Source organism: Accipiter gentilis, chromosome W (genome assembly GCF_929443795.1).
Source record: "Accipiter gentilis chromosome W, bAccGen1.1, whole genome shotgun sequence".
Taxonomy (NCBI): Eukaryota; Metazoa; Chordata; class Aves; order Accipitriformes; family Accipitridae; genus Astur; species Astur gentilis.
The window spans coordinates 26,007,857-26,025,248 of record NC_064918.1 but is presented as its reverse complement, the minus strand read 5'-3'; the positions used below and the strand labels follow the sequence as shown (position 1 = coordinate 26,025,248).

The window sequence follows — 17,392 nt, the reverse complement described above, 5'->3', positions numbered from 1 at the left end:
ATTAGGTATACCAACTACTGGGCGCAACCATTGTAGGTCTCCCATTAGTTTTTGCACGTCATTTAATGTCCGTAGTTCAGTCTGTAGGGTCAACTTTTGAGGGCGAATCTGAGACTGAAATATTCCACCCGAGATATTTCCATGGTGAAGTTCTCTGTACTTTCTCTGGAGCAATGACTAGGCCTTTCTTTTTTAAAGTTTGTGATAAGAATTGTTCCTGTTGCTTTGTAAAGCCCTCTTCTTGAGCTATCAAGATGTCATCCATATAATGATAAATAAATGCCATCGGCCAGGCCTCTCGGACTGGACGTAATGCATTGTCTACGAATAATTGACAGAGAATTGGACTATTCTTCATACCTTGTGGTAACACCGTCCATTCATACCGTTGTGCAGGCGCCTCTCTATTAATCGAGGGCAGAGTGAATGCAAATCGCTGGGTATCTTGCTGATGTAGATGTATGGTGAAGAAACAGTCTTTAAGATCAACTATCAACAGATTCCAGTGATCTGGTAACATAGCAGGATCGGGCAGTCCAGGCTGTAAAGTTCCCATTGGTTGTATTTGAGAGTTTACTGCTCTTAAATCATGCAGTAGTCTCCACTTTCCTGATTTCTTTTTTATTACAAAGATTGGAGTATTCCATGGACTTGTTGATAACTGCAAATGTCCTTGCTGAAGTTGTTCTTGGACAAGACTATGAGCTGCTTGCAGACTTTCCTTTTTCAACGGCCACTGCTCGATCCAGACTGGATCATCTGTTAGCCACTGTAATTGGATCGGGAAAGTCCACTCTGCAGTGACCGCCATTAAAAATGCTTGTCTGTGGTAAGAATCGCTCCTATTTGATCTAAAACATCTAACAAGAGCTTGTACTCCTTGTGGAAGCAACATCACAGTCACGAAGGTAGATGTCAGCATGACCAGCAGTTTTGGCCGAGGCCTAGTCTTGCTGCCCACGCTAACATCCCTTCACACACTACTCTGCTCGCACAACCTTTCCATAGACCCATGTCCATTCTCATTAAGCCAATCCCCAACAGCACTGTACCAGCTACTAGGAAGACAGTTAACTCTATCCCAGCTGAAACCAGGACAAAGACTCATTCACCTTTTAATAGTCCTATATGGCCAGTGCAAAAGTCTGATGGAGGGTAGAGGTTAAAAGTAGATTATCGCAGCCTGAACGAAGTGATACCACCACTGATTCCTGCTGTACCAGACATGTTAGAGCTCCAATATGAACTGGCATCAAAGGCAGCCACGTGGTATGCTACAATTGATATTGCCAATGCAATTTTCTCCATTCCTTTGGCAGCAGAGTGCAGGCCGCAGTTTGCTTTCACATGGAGAGGTGTCCAATACACCTGGAATCGACTGCCCCAGGGGTGGAAGCACAGCCCTACCATTTGTCACGGATTAATCCAAACTGCACTGGAACAGGGCGATGCCCCTGAACATTTACAATACGTAGATGACATCATCGTGTGGGGCAATGAGGCAGAAGAAGTGTTTGAGAAGGGAAAAAGAGTAATTCAGATTCTTCTGAAAGCTGGTTTCACCATAAAGAAAATCCAGGTCAGGGACCTGCACAGGAGATTCAGATCTTGAGAGTAAAATGGCAGGATGGACACCGTCATGTCGCTATGGATGTGGTCAACAAGATAGCAACTATGCCTCCACCAGCTAACAAGAAGGAAACACAAGCTTCCTAGTCCTTGTGGGGTTCTGGAGAATGCATATTCCAGGTTATAGTCAGCTTGTGAGCCCTCTCTATTGAGTAATGCGAAAAAAGAAATATTTTGAATGGGGCCCTGAGAAACAGCAAACCTTTGAGCATATCAGACAGGAAATGGCTTATGTGGTAGCTCTTGGGCCTGTCCGGACAGGACCAGATGTACATAATGTACTCTACACTGCAGCTGGGGAGCATGGTCTCACCTGGAGCCTCTGGCAGAAAACACCAGGAGAAACCCAAGGTCAAGCATTAGGGTTTTGGAGCCAGGGGTACTGAGGATCAAAAGCCCACTACACCCTGACTGAAGAAGAGATACTAGCAGCATATGAGGGGGTTCGAGCCGCTTCACAAGTTGTTGGTACAGAAGCATATCTACTCTTGGCACCATGACTGCCCGTGCTACACTGGATGTTCAAAGGAAACAACCCTTCTACACATCACACACAACCAGCACTACACGGAGTAAGTGGATAGCATTGATCACACAACGAGCTCGACTGGGGAGATCCAACCACCTAGGAATTCTGGAAGAGATCATGGACTGGCAGACGAGGGGAAAAGAGGGCAACAGAGAGTTAATGGAAAAGAGGGCAACCAGAGAAAAGAGACAGTAGAGGGAAAAGAGGGAATAGAGATAATTATCAGAAGACAAAAGTCGTTATGCTTTGTTTACTAATGGATCCTGTCGTGTGGTAGGGAACCATCGGAAGTGGAAAGTTGCTGTGTAGAGTCCCACACAGCAAGTCGTTGAGGCCACTGAAGGAGAAGGCGAGTCAAGTCAGTTTGCAGAAGTGAAAGCCATCCAACTAGCCCTAGACATTGCTGAACAAGAAAAGTGGCATGTACTCTATCTCTATACCGACTCCTGGATGGTGGCTAATGCACTATGGGGATGGCTACAGCAGTGGAAGAAGACCAATTGGCAACACAGGGGTAGACCCATCTGGGCAGCAGCATTGTGGCAGGACATTGCTGCCCGTGTAAAACACATGACTCTAAAGGTATGTCATGTAGATGCTCACATGCCCAAAAGCCATGCCACTGAAGAACATCAAAATAATGAACAGGTAGACAAGGCTGCCAAAATAGAAATAGCTCAGGTGGACCTGGACTAGGAGCGTAAGGGTGAGCTATTTGTAGCTCGATGGGCCCATGAGACATCGGGACATCTAGGGAGAGATGCAACATGTAGGTGGGCTCGTGATCGAGGGGTGGACCTGACCATGGAGGCCATCACACAGGTCACTCATGAATGCGAAACATGTGCTGCAATCAAACAAGCCACCAGAGTAAAGTCTCCCTGGAACAGAGGGCAGTGGCTGGGCTTTCAATATGGCGAGGCCTGGCAAATTGACTACATTGGACCACTGTCACGAACACGCCAAAGCAAGCGCTACGTACTCACCATGGTGGAAGCAACTACTGGTTGGCTAGAAACATATCCTGTAAACCATGCCACTGCCTGAAACACCATCTTAGGCCTTGAAAGGCAAATTTTATGGCGACACGGTACCCCAGAAAGAATTGAATCAGACAATGGGACTCATTTCCGAAATAACCTCATAAGCTTCTGGGCAAAGAAACATGGCATTGAGTGGGTGTACCACATACCCTATCACCCGCAAGCATCTGGAAAAATTGAGAGATATAATGGACTGTTGAAGACTATGTTGAGAGCGCTAGGCAATGGGACATGGAAGCATTGGGATACAAATTTAGCAGAAGCCACCTGGCTAGTTAACTCTAGAGGATCTGCTAACCATCCTGGTCCTGCCCAAACAAAACCCCTACATACTGTGGGAGGAGATAAGGTCCCCGTGGTGCACATGGGGAAGTGGCTGGGGAAGGCAGTGTGGATTGCACCTCCCATGGGAAAAAGCAAACCCATTCGTGGGATTGTCTTTGCTCACGGACCTGGGTGTACTTGGTGGGTAATGCAGAAGGATGGGGAGACCCAGTGTGTGCCTCAAGGACATTTAACCTTGGGGGAAAAATAATCTGTGATATGAGTTGTATGTTGTAGGAAGTAATGTAGCAGGAATGACCTGAACTGCAGAAAAGTGAACTTTGCAAGGAACCAGAAGAGTGCAACAGTGACCCAAACCAAGCTGGTGTTGGTGCCCAACGATCGAACATACTGCTTCTCCTGTCCTGACCACTCATCTTGATGGATGGGGCCCAAGTCATAACTTGTGTGTGAACATCTGGAGGAGTGGAAGAAGCCCATGGAATATCTATCTCTTAAAGGACAGGGGATAGTAATTAATAAGAATGTATAAATCTGTACGTTGGGTATAAAAGTGGTTTAAGTATGTAGTTTCAGTTGTAAGTGTTGGTAAGAAAGGATTTCAGTAATGACAATTAAATACAATAGTATGGTTAGAAGGTATCTGTATTAAATTATGTGGGACCTGAGCAGGACGCAAATGGTATGGAATAAGGGGTGGAGATTGTATTGGGTCTGGCTGAGATGGAGTTAATACTCCCCATAGCAGCCCTCATAGCACTGTGCTCTGCATCAGTAGCTAGAAAGGTGTTGATAAAACACCAGTGTTTTGGCTACTGCTGAGCAGTGCTGGCACAGCATCAAGGCTGTCTCTCCAACATTTTTGCCCCCCCCTCAATGGCAGGCTGGGGCAGGGCAAGATCTTGGGAGGGGACATAACCAGGACAGCTGACCTAAACTAACCAAACAGATATTCCATACCATATGACGTCAGCTCAGATATAAAAGCTAAGTAAAGAGGGACGGCCAAGGTCATTTTTGTCTTCCGGAGCAACCACTACGCATACTGAAGCCCTGCTTCCCGGGAAGCGGCTACACATCGCCTGCTGATGGGAAGTAGAGAATAACATCATTTGTTTTTCTTTGCTTTCGTGCACGTGACCTTTGCTATCACTTTAGTAAACTGTCCTTATCTTGACCCATGAGCCTTTTGTTATATTTTCTTCCCCCCCATCCAGCTGAGGAGGGGGAGCAATCGAGCGGCTTTGGTGGGCACCTTGCATCCAGCCAGGGTCAACCCACCACACCATTGTAGCGTTCGATTTTCCCGGAGGCTGCTGGATGATAGGGGATATGATATACCCACTCAATGCCATGCTTTTTGGCCCAGGTGTCTATGAGGTTGTTTCGGAAATGAGTCCCGTTGTCTGAATCAATTCTTTCTGGGGTGCCATGTCACCACAAGACTTGCTTCTCAAGGCCCAGGATTGTGTTCTGGGCAGTGGCCTGGGGCACAGAATATGTTTCAAGCCACCCGGTGGTTGCTTCCACCATTGTAAGCACATAGTGCTTGCCTTGGCGAGTTTGTGGGAGTGTGATATAGTCAATCTGCCAGGCTTCCCCATATTTATATTTCAGTCATCGCCCTCCATACCACAGGGCCTTTAACCGCTTGGCTTGCTTAATTGCAGCACATGTTTCACATTCATGGATAAACTGTGTGATAGTGTCCATGGTCGGGTCCACCCCTTGATCACGAGCCCATCTATATATTGCATCTCTTCCCTGATGGCCTGAAGTATCATGGGCCCACTGAGCCATAAAAAGCTCACCCTTATGTTGCCAGTCCAGATCCACCTGGGCCACTTCATTCTTGGCAGCCTGATCCACCTGTTGGTTGTTTTGATGTTCTTCAGTGGCCCAACTCTTGGGTACATGAGCATCTACATGATGCAGTTTTACAACCGTATTCTCTAGCTGGGACGCAATATCTTGCCACAGTGTGGCAGCCCAGATGGGTTTACCTCTGCGCTACCAGTTGCTCTGCTTCCATTGCTGTAGCCACCCCCACAGGGCATTTGCCACCATCCATGAGTCAGTATAGAGATAGAGCACTGGCCACTTTTCTCTTTCAGCAATATCTAACGCTAGCTGGATGGCTTTCACCTCTGCAAACTGACTCAATATACCTTCTCCTTCAGCAGTCTCTGTGACTTGTCGTGTAGGACTCCATACAGCAGCTTTCCACCTTCGATGCTTTCCCACAATGCAACAGGATCTGTCAGTGAACAGGGCATATTGCCTCTCATTTTCTGGCAGTTTATTATACAGCGGGGCCTCTTCAGCATGTGCCACCTCCTCCTCTGGTGACATCCCAAAATCTTTGCCTTCTGGCCAGTCCGTGATCACTTCTAAAATTTCTGGGTGACTGGGGTTTCCTATGCGAGTCTGTTGTGTGATCAGTGCAATCCACTTACTCCATGTGGCATCAGTTGTATGCTGTGTAGAGGAGACCGTCCCTTTGAACATCCAGCCCAGCACTGGCAGTCAGGGCGCTAAGAGGAGCTGTGTCTCAGTACCAACCACTTCTGAGGCAGCTCGAACTCCTTCATATGCTGCCAATATCTCTTTTTCAGTTGGAGTACAGTGAGCCTCAGATCTTCAATATCCCTGACTCCAAAGCCCAAGGGGTTAGCCTCGGGTCTTCCCCGGTGCTTTCTGCCAGAGGCTCCAGGTAGGGCCATTCTGTCCAGCTGCAGTATAGAGCACATTTTTCACATCTTGTCTTGCCCAGACTGGTCCAAGGGCTACTACATGAGCAACCTCCCGTTTAATTTGTTCAATGGCTTGTTGTTGCTCAGGGCCCCATTTAAAATCATTCTTCTTCTGGGACACTTGTGTTACAGATGCACTACTAACCAAATCCAACAAGTGTTAAAACTCAGATTTATTCTTCAGCTAAAGTTAGTTAGAAGTCTGGTAACATTTTATAAAACCACAGGCTCAATGATGTGAAGGGAATTAATACTACATGGCCGAATTAAGAATCCCCAAGATTTAAAGTGATGGCTCAAAACGTGCATATCACTCACCTAAAAGCTGAGGGCTCTCTCCCTCGAGGAGTTACCTCAGGCGGTGCCCCGGCCCAAGGGGGAGTCCCCAACTGCAGACCCGCTGCTCCGAGGAAGACTGCCAACGTGTCCTCTGGCGGGACCCCGTTTATACCCCTGTCAAATCTGACCTGCGGTCATTTAATTCTATTGGCTAGGAGGGTCACCTCTGTGTACCTGGTGCATCTCAATTGGCCAGTTCAAATTTCAACCTGCAGCCTCCAGGGTTTCCTTCCCCTTCTCCCTTCCTGGAGAAGTTTCCTTTCCTGCTGGCGGGATGGAGGGGGTGGGGTGGGTGGGATGTACTGCCACAATCCACCCCGTGAGCACAGTCATGATTCGACTGGTTTCTTTGGAGTGGTGGTACAGTTACCTCTTGTCTCTAAAGTTAAAAGGGGGTGCAGTTTGGAGAGTTTGACGCTCCTTGTGGGCCATCTTTCCCTTCTGGTCTAGAACTAAAGTGGAATATGAAATACAGGAATATCCACTCTATGGACAGTTTAAAGGAGTATACTTAACCATTAATACAGGATTCACTACCAAGCGTTTGATTTAACTTATTGCAATATAGATCACAGTAATCATTACTACAAGCATTATTAAAGATTAGAGAAGGCTAGTCTCCCACCCCGTGAAAGAAAATCTGAACATATCAAAACTTTTCCCAACGAGTTGGTCCCTGCGGCAGAAACAGTTGCCCCCATGGAATTTCAGGGCATAGCGTAGTACCATTCCAACTCTACCCCATGATCCCATGGGTTAGTTGGAGGATATAGTCACATCTGGTGACCAACTTTAATTGTTACATTGCTCTCATGCAAGCTCAAGGACTCGCGATATTAATGTCCATCATTTTGCCATGACATTATCATCCAGATCTTCACCATCCATGCCTGTCACTGTCATCACTGTCAGCAAAAGGACTGGAATGACTCATTCATTCATGGTCCTGTAAAAAAGCACAAACTAGGCCTCAGTTTTAAAACCGGGTAACAGGGTTAGAAGTCTAGTATTATCCACCGGACACTGATACGGTGAGTCTTTCCACTCCCATCCAAGGCCTCCCAGGCATGCAGGCCTCTGTGTTTTGCTAAGGTCATAGGAACAATACCAATGGAGGGCAGTTTCACCATGACAGATTGGCCCACATATGTCTCCCGTGGGAACTGATGTATCTGGTCATCTGTTAAAAAAGTCCTTGCCCCTTAATGGTTCCGTAGAACCGAATGCTCAAATTTTTGGACTACCATAATTTCCCCACCAGTTGTTAACAGTAAAAACTGCCTGTGGTAATCATGCGTCCCAGTTGTGGCATGAGACATCAGCATGTTTTTTTAATCAAGCCATTGGTTCGCTCAACAATACCATTGGCTTGGGGGTAATACGGTGTGTGAAACACCCATTTGATGCCTTCCCCTTGCACCCAGTCTTGTACCACTGTGGCTGTGAAATGTGATCCGCTGTCACTTTGAATGCAGTGGAAGAGAATAATAAAGGCCTGGCTGGTCCCTGTGGCCCCTTTTGAAACATGCCACTGTACAAGGCATGTTCATCAAATCCCTATTCCAACCTTAAAGGATCTTGCGGGTGCAATGGACCTAGTCTCAGATAAGCCTTAAGCTCATCTTTCAGAGTGTTAAGGGCTTCTGTATGTTGCAAAGTCCAATCCCATTTTCTGTTTTTTTCAAAGCAAGTCATAGAGAGGGTGGGCAATCACTGAGGTAATACTTGGGATGGCAGAAGTTAATGGTGGGGCATTACTGTTCAATCTTCCATAATCAATTGTTAGTTGCCACCTTCCATCTGATTTACAGACTGGCCAAACAGGAGAATTATAAGGGGAATGTGTGCAACTGAAGATTTCTCTTTTCTCCAGATCATTAATTACTTCCAAAATGTCCCATTTGGCTGCAGCTGGAAGTGGGTATTGAGGGACACAGGTTACCTTAGACTGTGGTAGTGCAGGAGCAACCTGCAATGTTAGCCTCTGCCTCCCTGCCCCTGAAGCTCCACACTCTACCATTGGGTAGATACCATTGTCTGCCTGCCAGCACATCAAATCCCAGTATATTTCCCTCACAGGGGCTTAAAGCCACCTCCACAGCTGTCATTTTTTTTTCCCCAGGTAGCCAAAGTTGGGTTCGAGCTATGGGGCATTTTTCTGTCGCCCCTGTTACTCCTCTAATGTTTATAGCCTTTCTTGATGGCCTAATTCCCAGATCACTAGCTTGTTGCTCATTTAAAACACTAATTTGGGCTCCTGTAATGATTAAGAATTCCAAACTTAACTGTTTTGGGCCCACAGGAATGTGTATATAAGGCTCTATCGGCAGACCATTGGCAAGCTTTTACCATGCACATTGGGCGGCCTGAACCCCAAACCGCAGCTTCTAGGTTTTTGCCTGTCCAGTTCCTCTTGCAGTGCCGCGAAAGGGCTCCATTTCTCCTCCCGAGGGGGCGGGGTTGCTGGTGCTTCCCTCTGTTCTCTAGCTTTCCCCTCCAGCAACTCCACCAACTTCTGGATGTTGTCAGCGGACTGCCCGTCCAGCATGGCTCGGGGTGCCCCCAGTGCCAGTGCCTTCCACCAGAGATCGTTCCTTCCGGGATCGTAATTCCGGTCCGTCCTCCCGCGAGATCGAGACTGCTCGAGGGGGTGGGGCTTACAACTGGCTGCCCGGACCTTCCTGCCGCCCTCCGTGCCACCGCTTGGCTCCGCCCATCCCATCTCCCACCCTTGAACTACTATGCTGTGCAGTACTTCCGCCCAAGTCATCACATGAGCGGCTGGCCCCTGAGGGTTCTGTCGGTTACGATCAATGGCCCCCTGGATTCTTTCTCTGAGGGACTGGACGTGTATTTTTAAAGCGTCCGGCAGACCTCTAATAAGGGGTCTGAGGTGGTGGGGATCCACCGGTGCAGTCATCGGTATCCCTTGCTGCCCTCTATCATACGTAGCCTGAACACAGGTGGCTTTTTGCACTCCCTCTGTTAACTCCAACAGTCCCTTTACCCGGATAGTAATAGGTTCTCCTCTCTCCCTCGGGTCCACACCCCCAGCCCAGTAAGCTATTCGAGACGTTATTGACTGATCCCCCGGCAGTCCATCATTCAGAAATACTCCTGGTCCCCAGTAATTTCTTGCTTCATCATCACTTAACAGTATCCTATCCCCCCCCCCCCCCCCCCCCCCCGTTAAAGAAACTCTCCACAAATACTCAGTTTTGGTTTCACCCGGCTTGCGTGAAAACTTAGCTTGCGACTCGTTGAGTTCCATTCCCAACTAAGGGGCTGTGCAAACAGCGCTCCGGGGGCTCCCACCATGTGGACCTGTGAGAAACTATGGACTAGGGTATTGTTTATTAAGATTTATGTTAAGCTCAATGTAAAGGTCAGGAAATCGCTCATGCAAACAGCTACCAGACACCGCCTGTGTAAGATAAGATAAGATAACCACAATCGTTTACACCAACTAAACCAGATACCGTTGTGCAAGATAACCGCCAGGTATCCAGGAACGGACAGAAACAGGACAGACAACCCCATATAAGGACATATGAGTAAGGGATCAACTATGGGACAAAGGAGAAAGACTTCTTACTTCGGCCTCAAAGAGGCAGAAAACGACCCCCTAACAACAACTGAAGCATGCGCAGAGTATCTCCACTACTTCACGAACACGGAAGTAAAGGTGTATAAAAAGGGACTGTTTGAACTGCTCGGTACGGCAGTAGGTGGAGCGCAGACTCCCCTGCCGTCCAGCGCTGTATTTGCTCACATTCTACTTGCTATAATCAATAAAATTTTAATTGGATTATGATCCCTTGTGGTCGCAATTTATGACAATTCCTGGTGCCGTGACTCGGATAAGGAACGGTGGGCTTCTGTCCTCCGGGGAGGCGCCCCGCGGCAATCCGCAGCCCCGTGACCGACAGCCTACCTCAACCTTACCGACAAACCTAAATTCTAGAATAGTGAGCAAAGGAGAAACCAGTAAAATCCCATAAAAATTCTGTGCACGGGAGTCCGGACGAAGACGCAGGACGCGTAAGTATATTGCGAATTTGTTCGCGGGTTTGCCGTTCGGGCGGGATTGGGTTTCCTGGATTATAACAAATGAGAGGTTCGATATACTGAACCAAGCGAGTGTGGACTCTTAAGTACTGCGTTTCCCATCTCCCGCGAGGGACTGGGCCAGGAACAAGGGGAGCGAGTGAGTGTGTGTGTGTGGATAATCCAGAAGATGGGGGCGAAGGGCAGCAAGCCTTCGACTCCCATGGGAAGGGTACCCACTGTACCTAAGAATACCCCTCTGGCATATATCTTAGACAATTGGAGATATTTCCCTGGAACCCTAAGGAAAGATAAGCAGAAAATGATAGAATATTGTACTAAGATATGGGGAGGGAAGAAGATTTCTAAAAATGTCTTTTGGCCAGTCTATGGGTCAGAAGAGGATTGGGTAAGACAGCAATTAAACCTCTGGGTTAATAATAAAAAACCCCTTAACCCGGAGGAAAGTCAGTATGCGGAAGTGTGGCTAGAAAGACCGGGAGCTAGACTTTACCCACTGAATGAAGTAAAAACTAAACAAAAGAAAAAGAAGGAAGAGTTAGACGAAACCCTTCTAACCCCCCCCCCCTACATTCCTCCTCCTGCTCCCGCAGCTCCTCCAGAGGTCCCCAGAGCGCCCACTCCCCCACCAGAGTCGGAACAAGGGTCCCCCCCTCCTCCTAGACGCGTGACTAGAAGTCAAAAAGGGGCAGCTCAGATGTATCCTCTGAGGGAAATGCCCATGGGGGGACCTCAACCTGTGATTGGATATATTTCTGTACCCCTAAGCTCGGTTGATCTACGAGATTTTAAAAGAACCGAGATGGGAAACTTAATTGAGGACCCACTCGGAGTGGCAGAAAGATTAGATCATTTTTTGGGACCAAACCTTTATACTTGGGATGAGATGCAATCTATCCTTGGTCAATTATTTACTACCGAGGAAAGAGATATGATTAGACGAGCAGGAATGAGACTGTGGGATGCTCAGCATGCCCAGGGACCCCAAGCAGATATTAAATGGCCACTCCAAAGACCTAATTGGGATAATCAGGATCCGGTGCATAGAACTCATATGCAGGACCTGAGAACTATAGTAATTCAGGGGATTAGAGAAGCAGTACCCCGTGGCCAGAATATCAATAAAGCATTTAATGAAATGCAAAAGAAAGATGAGAGCCCTACTGAGTGGCTAGAACGACTGAGGAAAGCCCTTCAGCTATACTCTGGGGTAAACCCAGACGACCCTTTAGGGCAAGCACTCCTTAAAACTCAGTTTGTGACAAAATCATGGGAAGATATCAGAAAGAAAATTGAAAAGTTAGAAGACTGGCAGAATAGAGGGTTGGACGAATTATTGAGGGAAGCTCAGAAAGTCTACGTAAGGCGGGAAGAAGAGAGCAGCAAGCGACAAGTAAAAATGATGGTAGCAGCAGTCAGAGAGGATCGCAAAAGGCGGACTGATGAACATGGATTTGCTGGAACGAAACAAGGAAATGTAGTAGTAAAGAAGGAACAGAGATGTTGTTTTTACTGTGGAAAGAAGGGACATATGAAGAAGAATTGCAGAGAAAGGATCAGGGATGAGGAAATATTGAAAACAGAATAGGAGAGTCAGGGGCTCTATATCTTGGGGGACCGGAGTCATCATGAGCCCTTGATAAAATTAAAAATAGGTCCCCATAAACAAGAGTTCACCTTTTTAATAGACACTGGGGCTGAGAAATCGACTATTAGGCAAATACCTGAGGGATGTAAAGTTTCCCCTGAAAAGGTACAAGTAATTGGAGCAAAAGGAGAACCCTTTAAAGTAAGCAAAATCAAAAATGTGGTATTCGAAACTGGAAATAAACTTGGAATGGGTGAACTCTTGCTCGTCCCTGAAGCAGAATTTAATCTGTTAGGACGAGATTTAATTGTTGAATTGCAATTAGAAATTAAAGTAAAAAATCAAGAGCTAACGGTGTCTGCTTATCCTTTGACCGTAGATGATCAAAAACAAATTAACCCCGATGTCTGGTACTCTCCGGACACAATAAGTAAACTGGAAATCCCCCCGATTAAAATTCAAATTTCCGAACCCCACATACCTGTGAGGGTAAGGCAATATCCCATATCCCTAGAAGGACGGAGAGGATTAAAACCAGAAATTGATCGATTGTTAACACAAGGAATCTTAGAGCCTTGTATGTCACCCTTTAACACCCCCATTTTGCCTGTAAAGAAGCCAAATGGGAAATATTGGCTTGTACATGATTTAAGAGAAATAAACAAAAAAGAACTATCACCCGGTTCCCTGTAGTAGCAAATCCATACACACTGCTAAGCAAGTTAGGACCCTATAACTCCTGGTACAGTGTGGTTGATTTAAAGGATGCCTTTTGGGCCTGTCCACTGGCAGAGGAATGCCGTGATTATTTTGCCTTTGAATGGGAAGACATAGAGACAGGCCGTAGACAGCAATTGAGATGGACCGTGTTCCCCCAAAGGTTCACTGAGTCCCCTAATCTGTTTGGACAGGCCCTGGAAGAGCTCTTAAAAGAATACCAGGTACAAACGGGAAATGTGCTGTTACAGTATGTAGATGATCTGCTCGTAGCAGGGAATAATAAGGAAGATGTAAGAAAAGAAAGCATTCGACTCCTAAACTTTCTTGCACAGAAGGGACTACGGGTATCACAAGAAAAGTTACAATTTGTGGAGGAAAAAGTGAAATATTTGGGACATTACTTGTTTAACGGCAAGAAGATACTGGATCCAGAGCGCATTAAAGGAATTCTAGAATTACCTATGCCTGTCACTAAGAGGCAAATTTGGCAGGCATTAGGGCTATTTGGGTATTGTAGACAATGGATAGAGAACTATAGCTTTAAAGTTAAATTTTTATATGAACAATTGTCGAAAGACAATATACCCAAGTGGACCCCTCAGGATCAAGAGCAGTTTGCCAGTCTCAAAAGGGAGTTAAGTCAAGCACCGGTTTTAAGCCTCCCAGATTTAAAGCGGCCATTCCATTTATTCGTTAACATACATGAAGGAACGACATTCGGAGTATTAACTCAGGAATGGGCCGGACAAAAGAAACCGGTGGCATACTTATCAAAGCTGTTGGATCCTGTGAGCAGGGGTTGGCCGAGTTGTTTACAAATCATTGTTGTTGCTACCTTATTACTTGAAGAAACAAATCGTATTACCTTTAATGGAGAAGTTGTCCTATATGCGCCTCATAATATAAGAAGGGTGCTTCAACAAAAAGCAGAAAAATGGCTTACAGATAGCCGACTACTAAAGTATGAGGGAATACTCATAGAATCTCCAAAAGGACTATCGGAGCGGTTAACCCTGCAGAATTTCTATACCCAGGGGAAAGTACTGAGTTAGTACATGATTGTCTTCAAACGATTGAACAACAAACACGAATTTGACCAGATTTAGAAGAAGAGGAATTACAACATGGAGAAATATTTTTCATAGATGGGTCATCTCGAATAGTGGAAGGTAAACGATTGTCCGGATATGCCATCGTTAAGTTGGAAAAAGGAGAATTTAAGTCAATAGAATCGGGCCCCCTGAGTGCCAGCTGGTCGGCTCAGGCCTGTGAGCTGTATGCATTGTGGAGAGCATTAGTGTCACTGAAGGGAAAGGATGGAACTATATATACAGACTCACGCTATGCATTCGGAGTGGTACATACCTTTGGAAAAATATGGGAGCTAAGGAACAGGATGGGAAGTACATATTGCCAGATGGGAGAGAAGTCTTGCCGAAGGGCATAGCACTCGAAATATTTTCAAAAATACACAGTAAAACACACTGGGGAACCCAGGCGTTAGTTGATCATTTCAATCGGCAGTTTGCCTGTATAGGCGTATATAACATAGCAAAGACAGTCACGGCAGCCTGCGAGACCCGTCAAAAGGTTAATCGAAACAACATAAGACAAAAACCTTTTGGAGGGCGTTCCCCAGCATATAGACCCTTCTCACACATACAGGTGGATTTTACTGAATTACCCAAAGTAGGGCGCTACAAATATTTATTAGTAATGGTAGATCATTTAACACATTATGTTGAAGCTTTTTCTACTTCCAAGGCAACTGCTAACCAAGTTACTAAAGTGTTACTTGAACACATTATACCTCGATATGGAGTACCTGAGGTAATCGACTCAGACAGAGGAACACACTTTGTGTCAAAAATTGTTAAAGATTTAACAGAAAGTTTGGGTATTAAGTGGGAATACCATACACCATGGCATCCACAAAGTTCGGGAAAAGTTGAAAGAATGAACGGAGAAATCAAAGGTATTTTGACTAAATTAATGATAGAAACCAAATTATCATGGATTAAGTGCCTACCTATGGCACTATTAATTCTAAGAACCAGACCCCGAACAGATTTAGGAATATCAGCATTTGAAATGGTGTATGGAATGCCCTACAGAATTGAAAATCCCCAAACAAATGTTTTAATTCGTGATCATGTGATTAATGAATATGTTTCACAGCTAGCAGAACATCGTAACAAGCTTTGGGAACGTGGACTGATTGTACAACGACCCCCGTTGGACTTAAAAATTCACAATTTTAAACCTGGGGACTGGATATTAGTTAAAACGTGGAAAGAAGAAACCCTAAAACCCAATTGGGAGGGACCTTATCTTGTTTTGCTTACAACAGAAACAGCTGTCCGGACTGCTGAACGTGGATGGACTCATGCCAGTCGCATTAAAGGCCCAGTGACGAAACCCCACTGGAAAGTAATTAGTACTCCAGGTGACACCAAGGTAACTCTGAAAAGATAACGTAATGATAAAGACTTTATTTGATTATTTTGCCGCATTACCTTTTGGTATAAAGTATATATTGCTGTTTATATTTGCTATAATTACTTCTTTTGTTTATCTATTATATATGGAAGCATACAAAGTGTGCTAAAAGAAATTGCTAAATTTATGCAAACCACACAATATTAAATACAGAAAATATACTAATGTAAATAATTTGAACACTCTAGATATACAAATTAGGTGTAATAATTTGAACTGCAATTGTTATCCATTTGCTTGTTTCAGGTGTAAGGTATGCCAGAATAAATGGTGGACACACTGTGAATGTGGATACCCTCCGATAGGAGTTTGCACACAGTATTGGAAAATCCAAAGAACTCTCACTGAGTGGAAACTAAAACAATTAGAATCTAAACAAGAAATTATTCATAGAATCCCATGAGTGGTGGGAAATTTTTACCAAAGGAATAAATCCTCAATATTATTGTTACCATTCCAACGAACCAGTCCCCTTTGTAGCTGAAATTTTGGCTATAAAGTGCAGAAGGGAAGTACTAACTGTGTATTGCTTTGTCCCATTAGTTAAAGCTGCAAAGTGGGAAGCCTATATAAACAGGCAGAAAGCCCGAAACAGCTGTTCTCCTGAAGAATTCCCTTGCTGCCGAGAAGATGGTACACCCCGTGGCTCGAAGCAACCGAGTCGATGGGCAAGGCAGAGGAGGAACAAACTGTGGAGAAAAGAATCAGAACAATGGGACACAAAAGCAGCAATGGTCAAACTTCCCCAGGACTGGTAAAACTATACTTAAATTGACAAAATTGACAGACACCCTTTTTTCTGGTATACCGTTAGTTTTGTTATTGATAATAACCCAAGCAAATGGAAACCCTCATAGACCCATGAACTGGACAATAACAAACATAAAATATCCAAATAATCCAATCCAAGCACGAACTACACCGGGCACAGTTAGTTTTAATGTGAGTTTACATGATTTAATTACTGAAGAAGATCGCAAAGATGAAGCAGATATATGTAAACCAATTTATATATGCCCAGCATCAAACCCTGGTAAAAGTTACTGTAATTCTCCAGGTCATTATTACTGTGCATATTGGGGGTGCGAAACATGGGCCTCTGAGTGGTCCGCACCTGGAGACCAATATCTAGAAGTAAAGTGGTCACCGGAAGGATGCAAAAGACCTAAATTAACCGGAGACCGATGGGGCCATTGCTTAAGACAAACGATTCCTTGTGTGGGCATCAATATAACTATAAGAAATCCTGCACAGGACTTTTGGCTGGCAGGAAAATATTGGGGAATTAGATATTGGGAAACAGGTGCAGACAGAGGAGGAATTTTTCAAATAATAAAAAGACCGATGCCCCACGATCCCTTACCAGTAGGACCAAATCTGGTCCTGAATCCACCCACTTCCTCTGAAGAAAAGGTTACCCCCGTAATTGTTGTAACCCCTTCTCCAGACTCCCTTTCGGAAACAACTAATGACATTGTGACTGAATTCTCCTTATCCAGAGATCTAGAGTTGTCAGAATCCAAGGACCCCTTATGGAATCTAATGCAAGCCTCTTATCGTGCCCTTAATGAAAGCAAACCAAATTTAACTGAGGAATGCTGGTTATGTTATAATGTTAGACCACCATATTTTGAGGCAATTGGAAAACCAGGTAAGATTCAATGGTCTAATGGTTCAAACCCACGAGAATGTCCATGGAATGACCAGAAGAATCATACACAAAGAATTACTATTCAATTAGTAACAGGTCAAGGAAAATGTATAGGAACAGTGCCCGAAAAGTATCAGCCTTTGTGCAACCGAACAATCACTAACACCGATATAGAGAAACACAAAAATCAAAATGACAAATGGGCTATCCCGACACCGGGACCTAAATGGGTTTGTTCAGACATCGGAGTAACGCCTTGCCTATCCCTAAACGTGTTTAATCAATCTC

The 17,392-nt window shown here is 45.2% G+C and overlaps 1 protein-coding gene across 2 annotated transcripts; it reads left to right on the top strand.

The window, feature by feature from the left end:
* Nucleotides 1-10,189: 10,189 nt before the first annotated feature.
* Nucleotides 10,190-16,302, top strand: LOC126035484 (uncharacterized). Of its 2 annotated transcripts, none has more exons than XR_007504947.1 (2): nt 10,190-10,619; nt 15,997-16,302. XR_007504947.1 is itself a non-coding variant. In XM_049794128.1 (2 exons), exons 1-2 carry the CDS (start codon nt 14,671-14,673, stop codon nt 16,209-16,211), a joined length of 945 nt encoding a protein of 314 aa, XP_049650085.1. In that variant the 5' UTR covers nt 14,659-14,670; the 3' UTR covers nt 16,212-16,302. The 2 variants fall into 2 exon arrangements, 1 of the variants encoding a protein (XP_049650085.1); XM_049794128.1 differs by lacking the exon at nt 10,190-10,619 and adding an exon at nt 14,659-15,400.
* Nucleotides 16,303-17,392: the final 1,090 nt, after the last annotated feature.